The sequence below is a fragment of the Borostomias antarcticus genome (genome assembly GCF_949987555.1).
Source record: "Borostomias antarcticus genome assembly, chromosome: 12".
NCBI classification, from domain to species: domain Eukaryota; kingdom Metazoa; phylum Chordata; class Actinopteri; order Stomiiformes; family Stomiidae; genus Borostomias; species Borostomias antarcticus.
Genome location: NC_140245.1, coordinates 23,607,663 through 23,627,613, shown reverse-complemented (window position 1 = coordinate 23,627,613; position 19,951 = coordinate 23,607,663). Strand labels below are relative to the sequence as shown.

General features: G+C 45.6%; 1 protein-coding gene across 1 annotated transcript in view; it reads left to right on the top strand.

Annotated features, from left to right (window-relative positions):
- Positions 1 to 19,951, top strand: part of gpc6a (glypican 6a) — a gene marked incomplete at both ends in the record, with an annotated part of 128,691 nt that overhangs the window by 82,919 nt on the left and 25,821 nt on the right. Inside the window, one exon of the mRNA XM_084446525.1 lies at positions 1,428 to 1,593. Coding sequence (XP_084302651.1) covers positions 1,428 to 1,593 — 166 coding nt within the window. The remainder of the gene's footprint in view (positions 1 to 1,427; positions 1,594 to 19,951) is intronic.

The window sequence follows — 19,951 nt, the reverse complement described above, 5'->3', positions numbered from 1 at the left end:
CTCAGAGCGAATCCGTGTGGCAGCAAGAAGACCCCACATGTGTTATTCTGTTTTCCTGTGCCTTTTTTAGCGGCGTGATTATCACACTTCACCTGCTTTCCCAGCGCTTCTTGATTTGAAGGCAGCGACACTTGCGCTCCGGCACTTGTTTGAAGCGCCACGTACATGTGCATGTGCACACGCTCTCACACACACAAACACATGCTCCATGCACACGCACACACACACACAAACACATGCTCCATACACACACACACACACACACATTCTTTTCAGTCATGACTACTGCGTCGACCCCACCCGAGCCAGTCCACCTGACACACACACACACGCACACACACACACACACACTCTGAGCGTATGCTGAACTCTGAAGTCGAGCATGAATACGGACTCCGACAGGCCAATTACAGACGTTCCCACTGTTTTTCCTCTCCTCCTTTGAAGGGAAGCAAATGTGCAACGCGGACCAGCAGCGAAGACGCCGCCTTCACAGAGAGTTCGGCTGGGCCGAGAAATCTACCCCAACCTGTCATCTCACCTCCTGATGCCCACGATACCCTTTATTTGTCCTCTTAAGTCAGAGAACGTTTATGTGTTAAAGTTAAACAAACATTGGGGTGGGGCTCTGAGGTTTAGTTTGATTAGGAGGTCTACAGCTCTTGAAGGTTAAAGTCCCACTGATTGTCACACCTGAGTGTGTGAAATGTGTTCTTGACATTTGACACATCCCCTGGGGGAGCGGTGAGCAGCAGCGCCGCCATGCTCGGGAATAATTTGGTGATCTAACCCCCCAATTCCAACCCTTGATGCTGAGTGCCAAGCAGGGAGGCAATGGATCCCATTTTAATAGTCTTTGGTATGACCCGGCCGGGGATTGAACCCACAACCTCCCAGTCTCTAGGCGGACACTCTACCACTAGGCCACAGTGGAAAGAGAAAGGATGGCTCTTAAAACATACCTTCTTAACTTTGCTTTTACCACGTAGCTTTACCTGTTTTAATATTGTTGTGTTCTTAATTTGTATTCTCTGTTTTTATAGTTTTTATTCTATTTTACTCTATCTTTTAATTTTTAATTATTTTACTTTGTTTCTTTTAAATCTGTTCTCTCTGTGTTGTAGTATGATTTAGGTTTTTATCCATCTCTTTATGGAAAGCTCTGTGTTACATTCCAGTGACCGTTCTCACGAGACGAGTTGCCCAAACACGTCGTATGGGGACAATACAATAGGCTTCATCTCTCATCAATCAAATCAATCAGATCCTTTATTTACCCAGATAGGCATCATTGAGATTAAAATCTCTTTTTCAAGAGCGATCAGGCCAAGAAGGCAGCAGAAAACAAAGTTACAGCAATAAAACATAACAACAGACTATTCATATCCCTCTGTCTGTCCTCTCATGTCCCTCTGTCTGTCCCTCAGGTGAACGTGGCTCCCGCCTGTGTCCGAGCGCTGACCAAGATGTTGTACTGCCCGTACTGTGGAGGGGTCCCGGGGCTGAAACCCTGCCACAACTACTGCCACAACGTGATGAGGGGCTGCCTAGGCAACCAGGCCGACCTCGACCCCGAGTGGAACCTGTTCATCAGTAAGCACCGCCACGTTCTCTACACACGAATGATGCAAAACCTTCTGTGTGTGTGTGTGTCTCTTTCCTCTTTGTGTACGTGCGAGTGCATGTGTGCGTGCGATTCCGACGAGGCACTGTTTGAATAGCCTCATACAGCCCTATGGCATGTTTTGTTCGGCTTTAAGGGATTTTAAGAGAACTAACATCTTATTGGTGCAACCAGTTGGTTTTTGCTCTCTGAGATGCTGTTTTTGTGTCCGTGGAATCCTGGCATGGTGTGTGCTCCGGCTCCTGCTGTTCGGGATTGATAAAGGAGAACAGATTGGAGGCAAACACATTTCCAATGGCGTTTCAAGCTGAGCCTCGTACTGAGTTATACTTCAGAGGGTAGCTGCATAAGCTCTCCTGTATAATGGTTCCAGAGCATGCAAATATAGCGCTCCCTCTTGTTCTTTTGTAGGCCAATTGTTATGCGCCTCATTCCAAATATGGTAGGGCTTGAGCTTCTGAAGAGGGGTCCCCACAGAGTGTGTCAGACAAAACACTTCTGAGCCACTGAGTCCGTGCGTGACAGGACTGTTGTCGGAAAAACGAGGCGACAAGGTGCCGCGTGTTTTCTCCAGACGACAGAGACGCCTTTTCGGTCTGGAGACGAGGCGGCGCCACGCTGCGAGTGTGATGTCTGACAGCAAAGACACGTTAAAAACGGTGCATCTCGTTCTGAGGAGAGGAGAGGGGAAGAGGATGAGGTTTTCGTTTTAGAACACAACTTTTGTTACTTCACGGCTAGCGTCCACACTATTCCCGCGTTTTCAAACCCCTAAAATTGAGACTTTTGAAAACGCCTCGTAGCAGTTAAATTCTAGTATACTGTAGTTCCACCAGTGAAGAACTTTTCGCCATTGCTGTTCTTCCTCTGTAGTATTTTCCTCAACTAAACAAGCAACCGCAGAGTAGACAATCTGCTGCCTGCTTACACCGACACGCACATGCCCAGCGCACGAGAACGGTCATGTGACATGGCATTGGGGCGGCTGTAGCTCAGGAGGTAGAGTGGGTTGTCCAGTGATCGTAGGGTCAGCGGTTCGAATCCCGCCTCCTCCTGACAACATGTCAAAGTGTCCTTGGGCAAGACACTGAACCTTGGACACTTGGATAAAAGCACTATATACTGTAAGTGCATTGCAGACCACATGCATTTTCAGGTGTGTCGTTTCCGTTTTAAATCTGCACTTTAAAAGAAAAACACACAACATAAGTGTGTAGGTAGCCTTAGACTTAATAATTGGCAAACATTGGTTGTTGTATAACAGAGAGATACATTTGGGTGTGATGAGAACACCCCTAGGGCATAGAAACAGTGGATTTTTAATTGCGGCATACATTTCTTACAGGAATTGCTTTTGTTTGTGTGTTGCAATCAGAACCGTCTTACCCCCGGGCTGCTTTCTGCCTCATAGCGGATTTATTTTTTTGATTCTCTCTGACATTTTCTATTCATTTTCTCCTGCTAAAGCTTTTCGATTAGCTTACACTGCAGCTTCCAAGAGCTATTGATTAGCCTCTCGGAGACGCAGCTCTCCCTAAACGTGTCAGGGGTCGATTTTTACCGGCGGAACGCATCTTTGCATTATGGGAGTTAATGCTGTAGATTGGCTTTGTTAGTGTTCTCTCCTCTTCACCTTCCAGAATCATCCATTATCAGCTGAGGTCCGTTTGGTCCTGGTACAGACAGAACCCCGGTTTGGAAGGGCACTCCGTGACATTTACCTCAGGACTTCTCCCCAGCTTAAATGTCACTGTACTGTACAGTATATCAATAGCATTGATTGGCGAGCCGACAGTAGAGGGGATTCGAGGCCTGTCTCCTTCGCCGTTTAACTTGACTGGATTTAACCTGCGGATGAAGGCGAGGAGGAGAGAGATGAAAGGTTGGTTGCTGTCGTCGATGGGGTTCCAGAGACCTTTTTTAGCTCCGCCTCTTTGTTCTGATTCCTCCGGAAGTTTCCGGCAATCTCCTCAAAGGTCAGAGACCGGGGGGAGCTCTTCGTCGGTTTTTCTCAGGCTCCGGTAACAGTGATGAGTGACCGTCTGGTTGTTATAGCGAGGCCGCTAAGCGCGCGTCTCTCAGATTGAGGAGAGCGAGGGGACATCTGGAAACATTGCTGTACACTGCTGACTCGTATGACAGATTATGTTTTTCTCTAGAATGTTCTTTACCACAAGTGAAAAGACATTAGAGCGTGGGCTCCACAAACTCTTCTCACTTGCAATGAATCCGCGCCGAGGGCCTGATGTATTAAATGACATATAAAAACGTGTGCAAAGGCCTTCATACCCGCAGAGAAATGTGCCAGGTGATCTATGAACGCATGGAGCCTTGCGTCCTTCAAGTGCGCAAATTTGCACACTCTATCCAATTAGTACTTTTGGCCAAAATTAATATGTAATAATTCCTACCCTAGCGTGCAAAATATGGGAGTAAAAAATGCAAAATACATAATTGTTGCACTCGCTCAATGACTTATCAACCCTGAAAGCAGTTTAAGTGATTGTTTGTGTGTGCTATTTAGTACCGTTGAAGGGCAGGTATTAATTCCTTCATTGTGATGTCCTCTCTTCTCCGAGTTGCGAGATGGTGACTTTGGAGGTGGCTGGCTTATACAGTAGGTAACTCAATTTGGAAAATATTTGAGTCTATAAGGTTACAAAGTCTACTATGTGATATTTTTGTATTTATTCATGTTAAGGTAATTATTTTCCCTCACAGGAGATCTGGGTTGTTTCCAGTGTGTCGTGTGGTTCTATAACGTTACTGCTGAGCCAAGGTCTCATGCTAGAGGGAATCATTTTATTCTTTTTATGTTTGCGCTGCAGTAGGCTTAACTATTATTTTGTTTTGCAAAACTTTTTGTTCATCAGTCAGGCGTCACATAGGCAACGGTAGGCCTGTTTAACTGTTATAAGCTGTCAAATAGGCCAATATGCTTTTTTCCCCAGGTGTGGGTCGGGATAATTGAATGTGTGTGTGTGAGCCGAGGGAGGGGGGGGATCCGGTCTCATCATAGAGCAATGTTCTCCTGATAAGTGTTTCGTTTTAGGTTTGGTTAATGTTACAACGGTAACCTTGCCCATCCTTAAACAGAACCAAAGCATCATCTCAGTTCATATCTCATGTTCCTTTTTAGATGATAGTGTGTCCCCTACAGTCCTTCCTCATGACTCCAGTTCTGTACCCAAACACCCCCGGGGAGCACAAGTGGAAATTCGGTTATTTTATTATAGGCTACTGTAGATCTATTGTAGGCTAGGCTACATGTGTTTAGTTGGCTATTTGATTGCAATTTTGATGCATTTTCACAAGTAATTAAGGTTATTTATCGGTCTATTATGAGTCTATATGGAACAAGTATACCACTTATTGAATTTGGTGCATTTTAACATAAGTTTCAGTCATCCGGACATTTCAGAGATACGAACGACCTTCGGTCCCGTTGGGTTCGGATAAGTGGAGTCCTACTGTACTTTACTCTGAACACTCAGACAGCTTGAGTTGTAGTGAATCCTGTATAAAGTGTCGAACAGAAGGCTTTCACTGAAGGGTCTGCCGTTAGGTTTTTATCTTCAAGCCTGAAATAGCGGCAGTTTGAGAACATCAGAACAAAATACCCAGTGCATGTACCCATTGGCACACTTCTGAATCTGAGTCTTTGACAGACAAATTGATGCCCCGTCTTTTCAATGTGTCTGATCTTCCTCTGTGAAATCACTTGAGTGAAAGTCATTTCCCCTGGTTCAGCCCAGTTGTTTCTCTCTATATACATCTCTCCACCTCTCTCTCCGTACATACTCTCTCTCTGCATCTCTCCTCTCTCTCTCCCCCTATCCACCCCCAGAGTCATCCTTTACCTCTCTCTCTCCCCTCTCTCTCTCTGTACATCCTTTCTTTCTCTCTCTCTCTCCTTCATCTCCCCCTCTCTCTCTCTCTCTCTCTCCGTCTCTGCACCTCTCTCTTCTCTCTCTCCCCCCCTCACAGTACATTCTTTACCTCTCTCTCTCTATCTCTCCCCATCTCTCTCTCCTCTCTGTACATCCTTTCTCTCTCTCTCTCTCTGTCTCTCTCTCTCTATCTCTCCCCCTATCTCTCTCCTCTCTCTCTCTCTCTCTCTCTCTCTCTCTCTCTCTCTCTGTGCATCCCTTCACTATCTCCCAATCTACGTTCTCTCCACCAGACATTGTAACTGGGAAGCACACTCTCCCGGAACACTGTTATTCAGCGTTAATGAAAATTAGCGTTATACTCAGGTAGTGCATATTGAAAATGAAGGGAGGAGCAGATTGGAACATTATTCTGAGCTGTAATAACTAACCAAACCTAGAACCCATCTAATTTCCTGTGTGTGTACTTATGAGAGCGAACCATCCATGACTACCTATGAAAATAAACACCAGGATTTTGATGTCACAATCATTCAGTACAAGATGTTTCTAGATTGTATTCTGGGAAATGGGAGTTCTCTGCAAACAACGTTGTGACTTTACTGTATGTAGCTAGGCTGTAACCGCAACATAAATATGGGTTTAGATAAATACAGTACGCTGTATATAACGTGGGTACATCGATGAGAAAATGATCCTAACACGAGTTTCTCTGCTACTTTGATCCAGCGTGTTCAGTGAGGAATAGAATATGGAGGGCTTGATTAGGCTGTTGACAGAAACAAAACATTGCATTGTGTTGCTTGAATTTTAACACTGCATTGCATGCCAGCGTTTGTGTATAGAATATTGGACAGGGATATTCCAGGGCAGCTACTTAGCTGTGAAGCAGGGAGGTCGTCACTGAAGGAGGAGTGCAAGTTCATAGTTATTTATGCGTGTGTGTGAGTGAGAGCTTGCGTGTGTGTGAGTGAGCGCGTGTGTGTGTGTGTGAGTGAGCGTGCGCGGGCGTGTGTGTGTGTGTGTGAGTGAGCGTGCGCGGGCGTGTGTGTGTGTGTGAGTGAGCGTGCGCGGGCGTGTGTGTGTGTGAGGAGGGAAGCAGGATGAGTGACACCAGGCCATCAGTCACACGTTCTCAGCTCACTATCATGACCAAGGCGGCGTTATCGTTTTTCTTGTCAGCACCTTGTTGGGAAATGCAGGAGAGATGGAAAGGGAGGGAGAGAGAGAGAGAGAGAGAGAAATGATGAGGTAATATCATGTCTGCCTGCCCTACTGCATAGAGAACTGCACAGACCTACACACCTGTATCCTGAGAGGCAGTTGTGGACCTCCTTTCCCTCCTAAGTCTAAGGGGCAGATGAACTAATGTTAGAATTTTTCGAGGTGGCAAAGCCCACTAACCAAATTGGTCTCAGATAGATTAAATATGTCTCAATGTATTAAGGCCTGAAATTATTCAAATGCAGTCTTGATGTACTAAGGCCTGAAATTATTCAAATGCAGTAAATTACAATTATAAAGTGGATCAAACTGGAGCATTCACAATGCAGACATTCACTGATTACAATTGGCACCATCAGGGCTACAAGGTTTTGTAAATAATTGGCTTTAGAAAATGAATAGATGCCAGGGAGGGATAGCCTACAAAGTCTAGGGGTTTCAGGGTAGTCACAGAAGCCTGTCTATAGATTGTGTCACCATAGTTTAAGAAGTTTCTTAAAGTTTAAGAAGTAGTTTCTTCTTAAGAAGAAGTTTCTTCTTAAGCTTAAGAAGACAGCTTGAACAATTATCTTCACGCTGAACATAGGAAAGCTAGAATGGTTTCTGTACAGGAAGACAATTTTATAATAATTAATAATAATAATAATAATAATTATGGACAAAGCAAGACTGCGGTATATATATTCCCTGCATACATGACGGTTTGAGGGCAGTACCCGTACTGTACGTGTACTGATGGAGACTGAGGTGCAGGCTTCCCAGATAGCAAGCGGATCTGGGCCATATACAGGCCAGATCTGGCCCTTGTGGCTTAGTTCCGGCCCATATATGGCCCAGAATCATTACACATCCGCTTGCTATCTGGGTTTGAACTGTACATCCAACGCAAACTGCAGAAACACGGCACCTGCTTGCTGCGGACTGCCCGAGGCGCTGTTTACGCTGCGCTCGCAAACGTTAGCGCGTCTGCCCCGATGTTCTCGTTTTTAAATAAGGGAACGCTCATATGTGAGTAAGCTATTACTCACCCAGATAGCAAGCGGATGTGTTATGATTCTGGGCCATATATGGGCCGGAACTAATGGTGCGTTCGTTTATAACTGGGAGGTGGCAAATTGCGACTTGCTACTAGGAATTATTAAATAAAACACCGCATGAACTTGCACTTCCTCGTCGCAAATTCGGATATGTTTCTCAGCCCCCAGTTGCTCGAATGCACTAGATATAACTAGGTAACTGTGATATAATGGTATATAGATATAACTAGGTAACTGTGATATAATGGTATATAGCTCGAATGCACACAGGTCGGAGGTAGGTATTTTGCCACTTGCGACTTGCCACCTCCGACCACAAACGAACGCACCATAAGCCACAAGGGCCAGATCTGGCCTGTATATGGCCCAGATCCGCTTGCTATCTGAGCACTGTACAGTACTGTACGTCAGCCATCAAAAACGTCCATACTCTTTGCACAAAGGATCCACTGCTGTCTATTACTGGACTTGCCTTCGCTCTACCTTCTTTACTCTGGCTAATTAAGATTTAGGCCCGTGTTGTCCTCTGTTGAGTTCTTTGTCACCACAGTGTAAGCGATCCACATCGATTTTATTTGCTCATTTCTTTTTAATTGCGCGGCTTGTGTGCCGGTGTAATTGGACCTCCCCACAACCTCCCGATTCATGGGAATTCTAGCCAATGATATCCCCCCTGTCCTCTGAGGATGGACTGTGTGTGAGTTGGGTTATCGCCTTCGTATTTTCCAAGATTTTCCATTCCGCCGTTGAACTCACTGTCCTAAACGGACTGTTAAAAGTCAAAAAGACTGTTCCGACTGTACTCAACCATTCAAGTCCACCCTTCACACCTTTTAAGAGCTTGCCGTTGGCACAAAAACCCTTCCCCAAACTGCCATTCTAAGTACTGTACTTCAGTGAATATTCACTCTTAAAACCCTCTTACAGCACCACTTAAGGCCCGTGTCTGTCAAAAGGGTGGTGAATCAGTACCCTGAGTGCGTCTGCCCCCCTGCTACCACCTCTGCCAGCAGATACAATACGAGTCTGTGATAGCGTCGGCGTCAGACGCGACACCTACAAACAAGCCGGTTGTCTCCTATCTGTTAGACAGCTGGAAGAGTTCCTCAACTAGACCCTCGGTTCCTCGGTTAGAAAGGATCTGTGTTCTCCCGTTCCTCTGATCTCTATTGGCACACGGCAGCGAAGACCGCCCATCTGTATGCGTGGGAGGGCAGTCTGTCTCCTTCTGCCCACCTCTCACCCTCTCTTTCACACACACACCCACACACACACTCACACACTTGCGTGTACGATTCAGAATATCGTGCATAGATGATTCAGAATATTCCTGTGAGTCTCTGTGATTCGTTCTCTGAGCTGTTGTTTCAGGACGAGAGCAGGAGTTTGCGTTCTATCAAACCACCGCCACACCAACCAAAACACTCCATCAGCTCCGTATAACCAGGTTACCGAAGCTCAAATGAATCCAGTCTCTCTAAAGATCCTAAAAAACCCTCCGAAACCAAAACGGAGATAGATTCATCAACAGGCAATTATAGTTCCCTCCACCTTCAAACTGTGCTGGAGGCCATCAACCCTCCTGTGGTTCCCAAAATTGGATATGACCAGAGATGCCTCAAGGGGAAAGGGCTTACCTAACTGAGAGAGACTGAGAGAGACTGAGAGGAGAGACTGAGAGGAGAGACTGAGAGGAGAGACTGCGAGGAAAGACTGAGAGGAGAGACTGAAAGGAGACAGAGGAGAGACTGAGAGGAGAGAGTGAGAGGAAAGACTGAGAGGAGAGACTGAGAGGAGAGACTGAGAGGAGAGACTGAGAGGAGAGACTGAGAGGAGAGACTGCGAGGAGACAGAGGAGAGACTGAGAGGAAAGACTGTCAGGAGACAGAGGAGAGACTGAGAGGAGACAGAGGAGAGACTGAGAGGAAAGACTGAGAGGAAAGACTGAGAGGAGACAGAGGAGAGACTGAGAGGAGACAGAGGAGAGACTGAGAGGAGAGACTGAGAGGAGGGACTGAGAGGAGAGACTGAGAGGAGAGACTGAGAGGAGAGACTGAGAGGAGAGACTGCGAGGAGAGTCGTACAGAGTAGCGAGGTTGAAAATAAATCAAACGAATCCAGATGATGCCGCCCTATGCGGGGTTTTAGATGCATGCCGGAATGTTCCGGAATCAGAGGCGTTGCTGCGCAACGCTCGCTACCGTAGCTGTCCAATGAGACGAGCTGTAGCCTTGACGCATTTATGGGCCCGTGAGCAAAGTTGTCTTAGTAAGTAATTTATCTATCTATCTATCTATCTATCTATCTATCTATCTATCTATCTATCTATCTATCTATCTATCTATCTAACTACAGTATCTATCTATCTACCTATCTATCTATCTATCTATCTATCTATCTATCTATCTATCTATCTATCTATCTATCTATCTATCTATCTAACTACAGTATCTATCTATCTATCTATCTATCTAACTGCAGTATCTATCTATCTATCTATCTATCTATCTATCTATCTATCTATCTATCTATCTATCTATCTATCTATCTATCTATCTATCTATCTATCGGCTTTTAAATCTATAACCCATAGTGCCTTCGACCAGCACAACCCATGGTATATTGGCCATATACCACAACCCTCAAGTGAGTTATTGCTTTTACAACGGTTACATCATCGGGAAACATTTATGGGATGAATACCGACTATTTCAGTGTCTAATATCGAATTTAGTGAACGCCAAGAAAGGTAGTTCCTAAACTATGCTATGGAGTACGATGGCAGCCCTAGCAGCCAAAATGAATACTCCCGACCAACGTAGCTAGCCATGAACGAAGTGTAGCCTACCTTTGCTGTGCAACTGAGAGTTGCAAAAGTGCTGACGATAAACCAGAGTGGTCGGCTACAGGACGGATAGAACAAATCAAAATTCACATTGAATGTTTCCATTTTTCTTGAGGAGCAACTGTAATGTAACCAACAGACGGTTACGCAATGGAACTAACATTTTTACAGGCAGTAATAATTGGCGCAGTAATATTTCACATAGAACGGTAAAGAGGCTTTGCCCGTGGTATATTGTGAATATACAACGGCTCTTAACCAATCAGATTGCGAGGTCGGAACTACCCTTTGTATAAAGGCCCAACAATCCCGACTTGGAAAAGCTGTGTTAAAAGGCCTACGGTGTGATTTTCTGCACACAGATCATAGTCCTACACCCAGATCACGCTCTATGTACCACAGTAATGGATGTACGGGGGGTTAAATAGGTGTTTGGATGTGAATAAATTATATTAATTCTACATTATTTAGCACATTTCCTCTGGCAGCTAGTGCTGTTTTGTATACAAGCAATAAGGTGCTAATTGATGAGCAATGATTTCTATGCTGTGAGCAAGTGCAAAATGGAAATATGCTAATGTCAAATGCATGAGAGTAGCATACTTTGCTGTGGTGACTGGAAATATCCTGCAAGAACAAACATCATATGCCAACGTGACTGGATTGTGTAATCAGAAGATGCACACTGGATGCATATTTGAAACGCTATACTCTAACCCCTCATTTACATGTGAATAGGAGATGGAGTGTGTCTGTTCTGGATAGGGTCTATCCTGGCTGAGCCAACACAATGCACTGTGCTATAGTATTGGCATATATTATAATATTTATTGAGGTGTGTGTGGGGGGGGGGGGGGTTGCAGGGTATTTATATTGAAGTACTTTATTAGGAAATACCCCTTGAGATGTGCCATCTCGTTTTCGAGGGGGTCCTTGGCGACAGTAAACAATAAACAGTAAACAACACAATATACAAGAAGAGTAACAACATCATGTCATACATATCAGTAAAAGTCAGACACACATAAAACAAGACAGAACAACAGAAACCACAACAACAACAAAAAACAACAATTAAAAATTGAGGTCAACAAAAGCATAAAGATGTATCTTTTGGGTATAGTTGAGGGATTAGAGACATTTCATAACATAAAGAGATATATTGCTATTATAGATTGTACAATTGGATTTAAAGTGGGAAGCAATGGCATTTTTGAATAGGTGGAAACCCAGATAGCAAGCGGATCTGGGCCATATATGGGCCGGAACTAAACCACAAGGGCCAGATCTGGCCTGTATATGGCCCAGATCCGCTTGCTATCTGGGAAGAGAAGTATTGGTACAGTACAGTATGTGAACACAGATATGAAGGTTAATATAACCTTGCATCAAACGCAGAGGGGTCGGGAGTGTGTCAAGTCAAGTCAAGTCAAGTTTATTTGTAAGCACATTTAAAAACAGCCTAGGCCGACCAAAGTGCTGTACATAAATAAAACACATAGATATTAATTACAAAGCAACTAAATACACTTAAATACAAGCCAATATAAAACAAAACAATAAGACACATATAAGACAACGTGACGCAAAGCAACAACGCACAATCAGATAATGCAAGACAACACAAGCCAAATAAATAACACATTACATGATAGCCTACTGACATTTATCATTAGTCCCCTGAGAAGGCTAGTGAGTACAAGTCGTTCCACAATTCCCAGATAGCAAGCGGATGTGTAATGATTCTGGGCCATATATGGGCCGGAACTAAGCCACAAGGGCCAGATCTGGCCTGTATATGGCCCAGATCCGCTTGCTATCTGGGTTTGGGGGCTGTGGCTTAAAAAGCTCTATCTCCCTTCCCCTTTAAACGGGAATGTGTGATGTGGGGGAGGTATAAACGCTCTCTCTTGACTTAGAGACTCGTTATTCTAGGATATGGCATGGCAGTGAAGCAAACAGACACATTAGGTAGTGGCAGAATTTTTTCGAAACCATTTACATCTTATTTGCAGGTCAAATGTGTGCGTCACCGCTTCCTCATGTGAACTGTGGCGGATAATATTATGTGAAAGCCACTTAGAAGCGCCGTTCCATTCTCATTCTGTCAACTATGAAGGCATGTGGTTCTCTCGTCGTTAACTTCACTTATCACGTCGTGTGAAGTGAGCCAATCAATTACACCCCGCGGGGGTGCAGTCATCACCGTGAATTCGCTCATCGCTGAAACAAAAGATTACTGAAAATGAATCCTCCTCGTCACTCCCAATCAGTTAAGCCTTAATTGGTTTCTTGTGAAAACAAAAACAATTGAAGTATCTTGGTGGAAATTGTATTTGTTTGTTGTTGGAACCATGACTAGATGGCTTGTCAAAAGGGATTAAATCAATGCGCTTACACTAATGCAGAGCTATGTCAGTTAGAGTCCTTGTCGTTGATACCGAGGCCCGGTCGTCTATGACTGGCAGAATTAATCACTTTTATAAGTGTCTCCTATTCTGGTTTTGTTCAGAGGCTTAGGACTGTCTGTCGCCAGTAGCATCTCTGTACCTTCTCCCAGCTGCTTCCCAGGACACATGTAGCCATCAGACACGATAAGACTGCGCATCACACAGAAATGTGCAGTGATGTGATTCATCCGGTTGTATTCCAAACTTGAAACGTTGTGGAAATACTGTGCACAGTGCAGTATGTAGTGTTCTGTTTTTCTATTGTCTTTCCTAAGGTAGATAGATGCTTCCATAATTTTAAACGCTGTAACTCAAGACAAATTATTCCTACAGGCATTCAACAACCTCCCACGTGTTTATTTGCATATTCACAGACCGACAACAAGCATACAAGCAACAAGCCTGTTCTGGTAGCCTGCCGACAACGGTCTGTGGAGTGCTCTGACCCCGCGTTTCCTGGGGTGTGTTCAGACAACGGCCTGTAGAGTGCTCTGACCCCACGTTTCCTGGGGTGTGTTCAGACAACGGCCTGTGGAGCGCTCTGACCCCACGTTTCCTGGGGTGTGTTCAGACAACGGCCTGTGGAGCGCTCTGACCCCACGTTTCCTGGGGTGTGTTCAGAGAACAGCCTGTAGAGTGCTCTGACCCCACGTTTCCTGGGGTGTGTTCAGACAACGGTGTGTGGAGTGCTCTGACCCCACGTTTCCTGGGGTGTGTTCAGCGGAGATGTGTTGAGATACAGAAACCCATTCTCTGCATGAGTGTATCCTGTAATAGAGTCAGCGCTGGTCATTCGGTGCCCTTGGCGAGCTTCAACCCTGCCCCGCTTCAACCATCCCCTCCCACACACACACACACACACACACACACACACACACACACACACACCATCCCCTGATCACCAAGCCAACTGCACGGCAATAGGTGTAAAGGCACAAATGCACTTTTATTACTACAAATACTAATTATTTTATTACAAAAAAGTAGTGAAGTGCATGTCAAGGAATTAAAAGATGGGGCGGGGGGTAAAATATTGTTTAAACTATATATATATATATGTATATATATATGTATATATACTGCCATCTGGCGCCCACCTATCTCGCCAAAATGCCTAGGACCGCTACTGAATAGACTTGTTATCTTTGCTTCAAATATCTAATTTGGTTTGCTGTAAATTAGTCTTAATTAGTTTGCTTAATGTAAGTCATTTTGTCACTAAGATTTTTTTTAATAAAAAAAAAAAAAAATGTAGACACTTGATTTGCATGTTCTGATATATTTGTAGATTTATTGTACATATATATTCTTGGAACATGTATTGCTATTTTGTCATTTACTCTACAAATCAGAAATTGTAGGATCTCACCCTTGGCTTATTTTGATAATCAATGTTTTCCATAGGACCTTTACTTTAAAGGCTAAGCCAACTGTACATGCATGAAATGCCAATTTGTTCTTCCAAAGTTAACTTCACGAAGGCCGTGTTTTTTTTCTCAGTCCTTTCCAAAGCATTCCTTCCACGGTCTGTTGACACGGCTGTCCAGTTGAATTTCAACAGGGAATTATTAGTGCGAGTCTAACTGCCAGTCTGATTAAATCCAAACCAAGCAAATACGCCAGAACAAGATCTCAGTGTCTGCTACCTGCCTTCACACAAAGACATCATTCTACTCCTCCACACCCCTCGCAAAATGTGTCAGGGTTACGGCTCGAAAAATCCTCCCAACAGTAAATCTATTTCTCATGTTCTGGGGCTGTAGAAACAATGTGTTTGTTTGTTTCTTGTGCCTTTTTCTATAGTGGTAAAGAAACGCCGGCCTGGTTAAATGAGCTCCCAGGCGTCCGCGCTGTCCATCTATCCGCCAGCACTATAACACCGGATAGAAACACGAGGGTGGAATATCGTTATAAATGATGGGGTAATCTCCATGGTTACAACTTAACCCAGCTATTGAGTTTTATTGAGCTGCGTTTGGTTAAGGGCGATACATAAAGAAGTGAAGGAGCATGGCGTAGCAGTGGTGGTCCGCGCTGTCGCCAGTTAATGAAAGACATCAATCCCCACAGTGGTATCAACGCTGTGACCATGGGAACACGGGGATTACAAAGAGATGCATGCTGGGAAACCAACACCTGAGCCGTGTGCAATCTCAGGAAGGACTGAAACATGCAAAAGTGATATCGCCTGACAGGGATGCTTACTGACACAAATGAATTCGATCAAGTAGACTGAAGTAGATACGCCACTAATACACAACCTCGCTGTACTGTATAGTATATTGTATATTCACGTCTTATTTTATATTTTATTTTTTTTCAAACATTATTTTAGCTTGATTGTTGAGCGCTACCACACCTACGTGTCGTGAGTCCAGGATTGTGGTTTCATCGAAGAAAACATAACATTCCTCTTCTCCTCTGTACTGTACTCCAAGGTAGCACTGCTCTACTGTAACTACGGGGCAATCAGCACAGGGCAATGTCATTTGGGTTTGCCATCGCCTCTCCCAGCTAAATGATTTATGGTACTGTAATAACGGCTTTCTCATTAAAGCACCTTTCATCAGCAACCTTCCATTTTTCTGCTAGAATGTTCCAGAATGTGACTTCCCTGACGCAAGTTATTTAAGCATAGGAGAATTACCCACTCCGCTCGCAATTTTAGTGCTTTATTCATACTCGGCCCCCATGAAATATTCATTAAGCTAAATGAAATATAGGTAGTGGGAATTCAATTTAGGATTGATTCCATTTTTGTCTATGGGGTCTTTTATAGCAGGGGTAAGGAGAGACGCAGCTGTGGCTCCTCCTGGGCTGAGGGGAATTCCATGGAGGCCTTTACGTTCTCTACCCCCACACACACACACACACACACACCCGGCCCTCACACACACACACACACACACACACACACACACACACACACACACACACACACACACACACACAGCAGTTACTCTACTCTACTCTGAGCCACACACAGACATGTCAGCTACTGTACTCTGCACTCTCTCTCTATCTCTCTCACACACACCTGGCCCTCACACACACACACACACACACACACACACACACACACACACAGCCGTTACTCTGCTCTGAGCCACACACAGACATGTCAGCTACTGTACTCTCTCTCTCTCTCTCTCTCTCTCTCTCTCTCTCTCACACACACACACGCGCGGCGCTTCAGGTTGGCCCTCCGCGCTGACCTCCGTCTGGCTCCTGATGGAAATCTAACCAAGCATCGGGCCAATCTGAAGCAGCAGAGTAAACAAACAGGAGTGCTCTTCAAAGCCGGGGCCAGAGAGCCAGTACACAGGCCGGCAGGAAACGGGCAGCTCGCTCTCTCTCTGACGGAAAAGCTACAGTATCTGGATTTACTGCGCTGTATAGACAGGTATTTTAATAAAAAATAACACAAGAATATTATTTTACGGGTGACTGTTGAATTTCCTCTATACCTGTATTGAATGGCGCCTGGGCTTGGAATTTCAGAGACATGAACTGAAGGAATTTAATATTGTTCATTTATCTGGCTAATGCCACTACGTCACGCACACCCAGAAAAAGCCCAAGAAATCCATGGACAGTGATAATGCTGATATACGGTAAAGACAGTATTTCAGCATTTCATGAAGACCTCTGGGTTCTGAGGGAGTTGGATTGGTTGGCCATCTATTTTATTTCCTTGACCTGGAGGTAGCTCAAATCATTTCAGTCGACACATCCTCCCTTCTTTTTCCACTAATAATATTGAATTTCCCCAAGGGGATTAATAAAGTATCTATCTATCTATCTATCTATCTATCTATCTATCTATCTATCTATCTATCTATCTATCTATCTATCTATCTATCTATATATCTATCTATCTATCTATCTACCTGTCTATCTATCTATATATCTATATCTATCTAGTGTACCTATCTATCTATCTATCTATCTATCTATCTATCTACCTGTCTATCTATCTATATATCTATCTATATATCTACTGTACCTATCTATCTATCTATCTATCTAATAATATTGAATTTCCCCAAGGGGATTAATAAATTAATAAAGTATCTATCTATCTATCTATCTATCTGTCTGTCTGTCTGTCTGTCTGTCTGTCTGTCTGTCTGTCTGTCTGTCTGTCTATCTAATGTATCTGTCTGTCTGTCTGTCTGTCTGTCTGTCTGTCTATCTATCTATCTATCTATCTATCTATCTATCTACTGTACCTATCTATCTATCTAATACTCTTTTAACACCAAACTTAGCACAGCCATTGATATGATGCATATGAACGCAGTAAAGCCAGCTAATGATGATTGAAACTCCCTAATCTACCGTTCCTTAGCCCTCCCCTAATCTACCGTTCCTTAGCCCTCCCCTAATCTACCGTTCCTCAGCCCTCCCCTAATCTACCGTTCCTCAGCCCTCCCCTAATCTACCGTTCCTCAGCCCTCCCCTAATCTACCGTTCCTCAGCCCTCCCCAGTCTCCCACTAGATGAGGATGAATTTCTGTTGCGTTGTTCTGCTGTGTCACGAACGAAAAGGGGACAGAAAAGAGGCGCAAATCACCTCATCTGCCCGGGTGTCACATAACCCAGCACGTAACAGTGAGTTTGTCACTGACTGATTGATAAAACAGTGGCGGACCCCCGCCCCCCCCCCCAAGCCCCTGTCAACCTAACCCATTAATTTGTCCCTTCATTCATTCAATAAATAATAAATTTTCCTAGCCGCAGTAAAATGTGACAGTAAATGTGTTAAATCCTATCTAATGATTTTGCAATAACTTAGGCTTGCATCCGATCTCAGGAGAGTCTTGCCTGCAGTGGTTGTGTGTCTGGACAAGAATTCGACGTTTGTCCATCGCCTCCAAACGTCATATATAGACGGCATCATACGTCGAATTCTGACGTCTGCCAGGTGAGACCAGGTTGGTCTGGAATATGAATTCTGCCCGGCAACCCCACCCATATTATAACACGGCTGATGTGTGAACACTTTTATGTTGTCTCAGTTCCCTGTACATGATATGAATGAACGAATGAACGAATGAACCTACAAATAAATATCGAATGCGCCTATTCGATGATTCAGCCTTTTTTTGGCCTATGTTCTGAGGGTCAGTGCTCTTCACGGTAAATCGGCCATGCTGGTCCCTTTTCACAGTGTGAGTGAGCCTGATCTATTCTGTAAACCTGTAATCTCCCAGATAGCAAGCGGATGTGTACTGATTCTGGGCCATATATGGGCCGGAACTAAGCCACAAGGGCCAGATCTGGCCTGTATATGGCCCTGATCCGCTTGCTATCTGGGCTTTGTCATTCGTTATCCTTAAAGGGGACCCGCGTCGACCCGGGCGTCATGTTTCCATCGCTTCCGATCGGAGAGAGGGCCGATAAACATCCCTGACTGCAGAGTCGTTTGTCCCGGGACCGAACGCCGATTGTACCCTTTCACACTAAAGACAAAAGCCAGATGTTGGCGGTGTTGGTGGATTTCTGACCGGTGGAAAAGGGGCTAATTGACAGTGAGGCCTCAGGTGTTCACATCGCTCCCACCGTTCTCTCCCCTGTAATTAAAGTTCACTCAACCCAGCCTCTCTCTCTCCCTCTCTCCTTCTCTCTCTCCCTCTCTCCTTCTCTATCTCCTTCTCTCTCTCCCTCTCTCCTTCTCTCTCTCCTTCTCTCTCTCCCTCCCTCCTTCTCTCTCTCCCTCTCTTCTCCTCTCTCTCCTTCTATCTCTCCCTCTCTCTCTCCCTCTCTCCTTCTCTCTCTCCCTCTCTCCTTCTCTATCTCCTTCTGTCTCTCCCTCTCTCCTTCTCTCTCTCCCTCTCTCCTTCTCTCTCTCCCTCTCTCTCTCCCTCTCCTTCTCTCTCTCCCTCTCTCCTTCTCTCTCCCTCTCTCCTTCTCTCTCCCTCTCTCTCTCCCTCCCTCCACCCCCTTAAATGTGCTTATGATATTTTGCAGAGAGACAAGACAAGAGCACCTAATGAAAAGATCAAATACTTACCCAACCCCCCCCCCCCCCCCCCCCCCCCCCACCACCGACTTTTCCAAAGCCCGGCCGATCAATAGCGCCTTTCCATCCAGAGTAATAGCTTCTGTATGAACACAGATTAATAACATTGTTTTAATAAAAAGGAAAAGCTGGACGCGGCCGAGTCATCTATCTTCTGTATCGATCGTGGCGAGGCCTCATCCAGAGTCATTTGGCCCTCGTCCCTGACGTGCTGATGGGCCCGGCTCCTCCCACCTTTGCCCTTTACAAGTTGGCACCGTTACTCAACGCTTCCTCAGATGGCCTATTAGAGCCGGGGAGGGCGCGGTCAGACAGATCCCCTGGGAGGGGGGGGGCCGGGGAGGGGGGGGGCCGTATTAGAGCCGGGGGAGGGCGCGGTCAGACAGATCTCCTGGGAGGGGGGGGGCCTATTAGAGCCGGGGGAGGGCGCGGTCAGACAGATCCCCTGGGAGGGGGGGGGGGTATTAGAGCCGGGGGAGGGCGCGGTCAGACAGATCCCCTGGGAGGGGGGGGGGCGTATTAGAGCCGGGGCAGGGCGCGGTCAGACAGATCCCCTGGGAGGGGGGGGGGGGGGGGCGTATTAGAGCCGGGGGAGGGCGCGGTCAGACAGATCCCCTGGGAGGGGGGGGGCCGGGGAGGGGGGGGGCCGTATTAGAGCCGGGGGAGGGGCGTGGTCAGACAGATCTCCTGGGAGGGGGGGGGCCGTATTAGAGCCGGGGGAGGGCGCGGTCAGACAGATCTCCTGGGAGGGGGGGGGGGGCGTATTAGAGCCGGGGGAGGGCGCGGTCAGACAGATCCCCTGGGAGGGGGGGGGCCGTATTAGAGCCGGGGGAGGGGGGGGGGTCAGACAGATAGC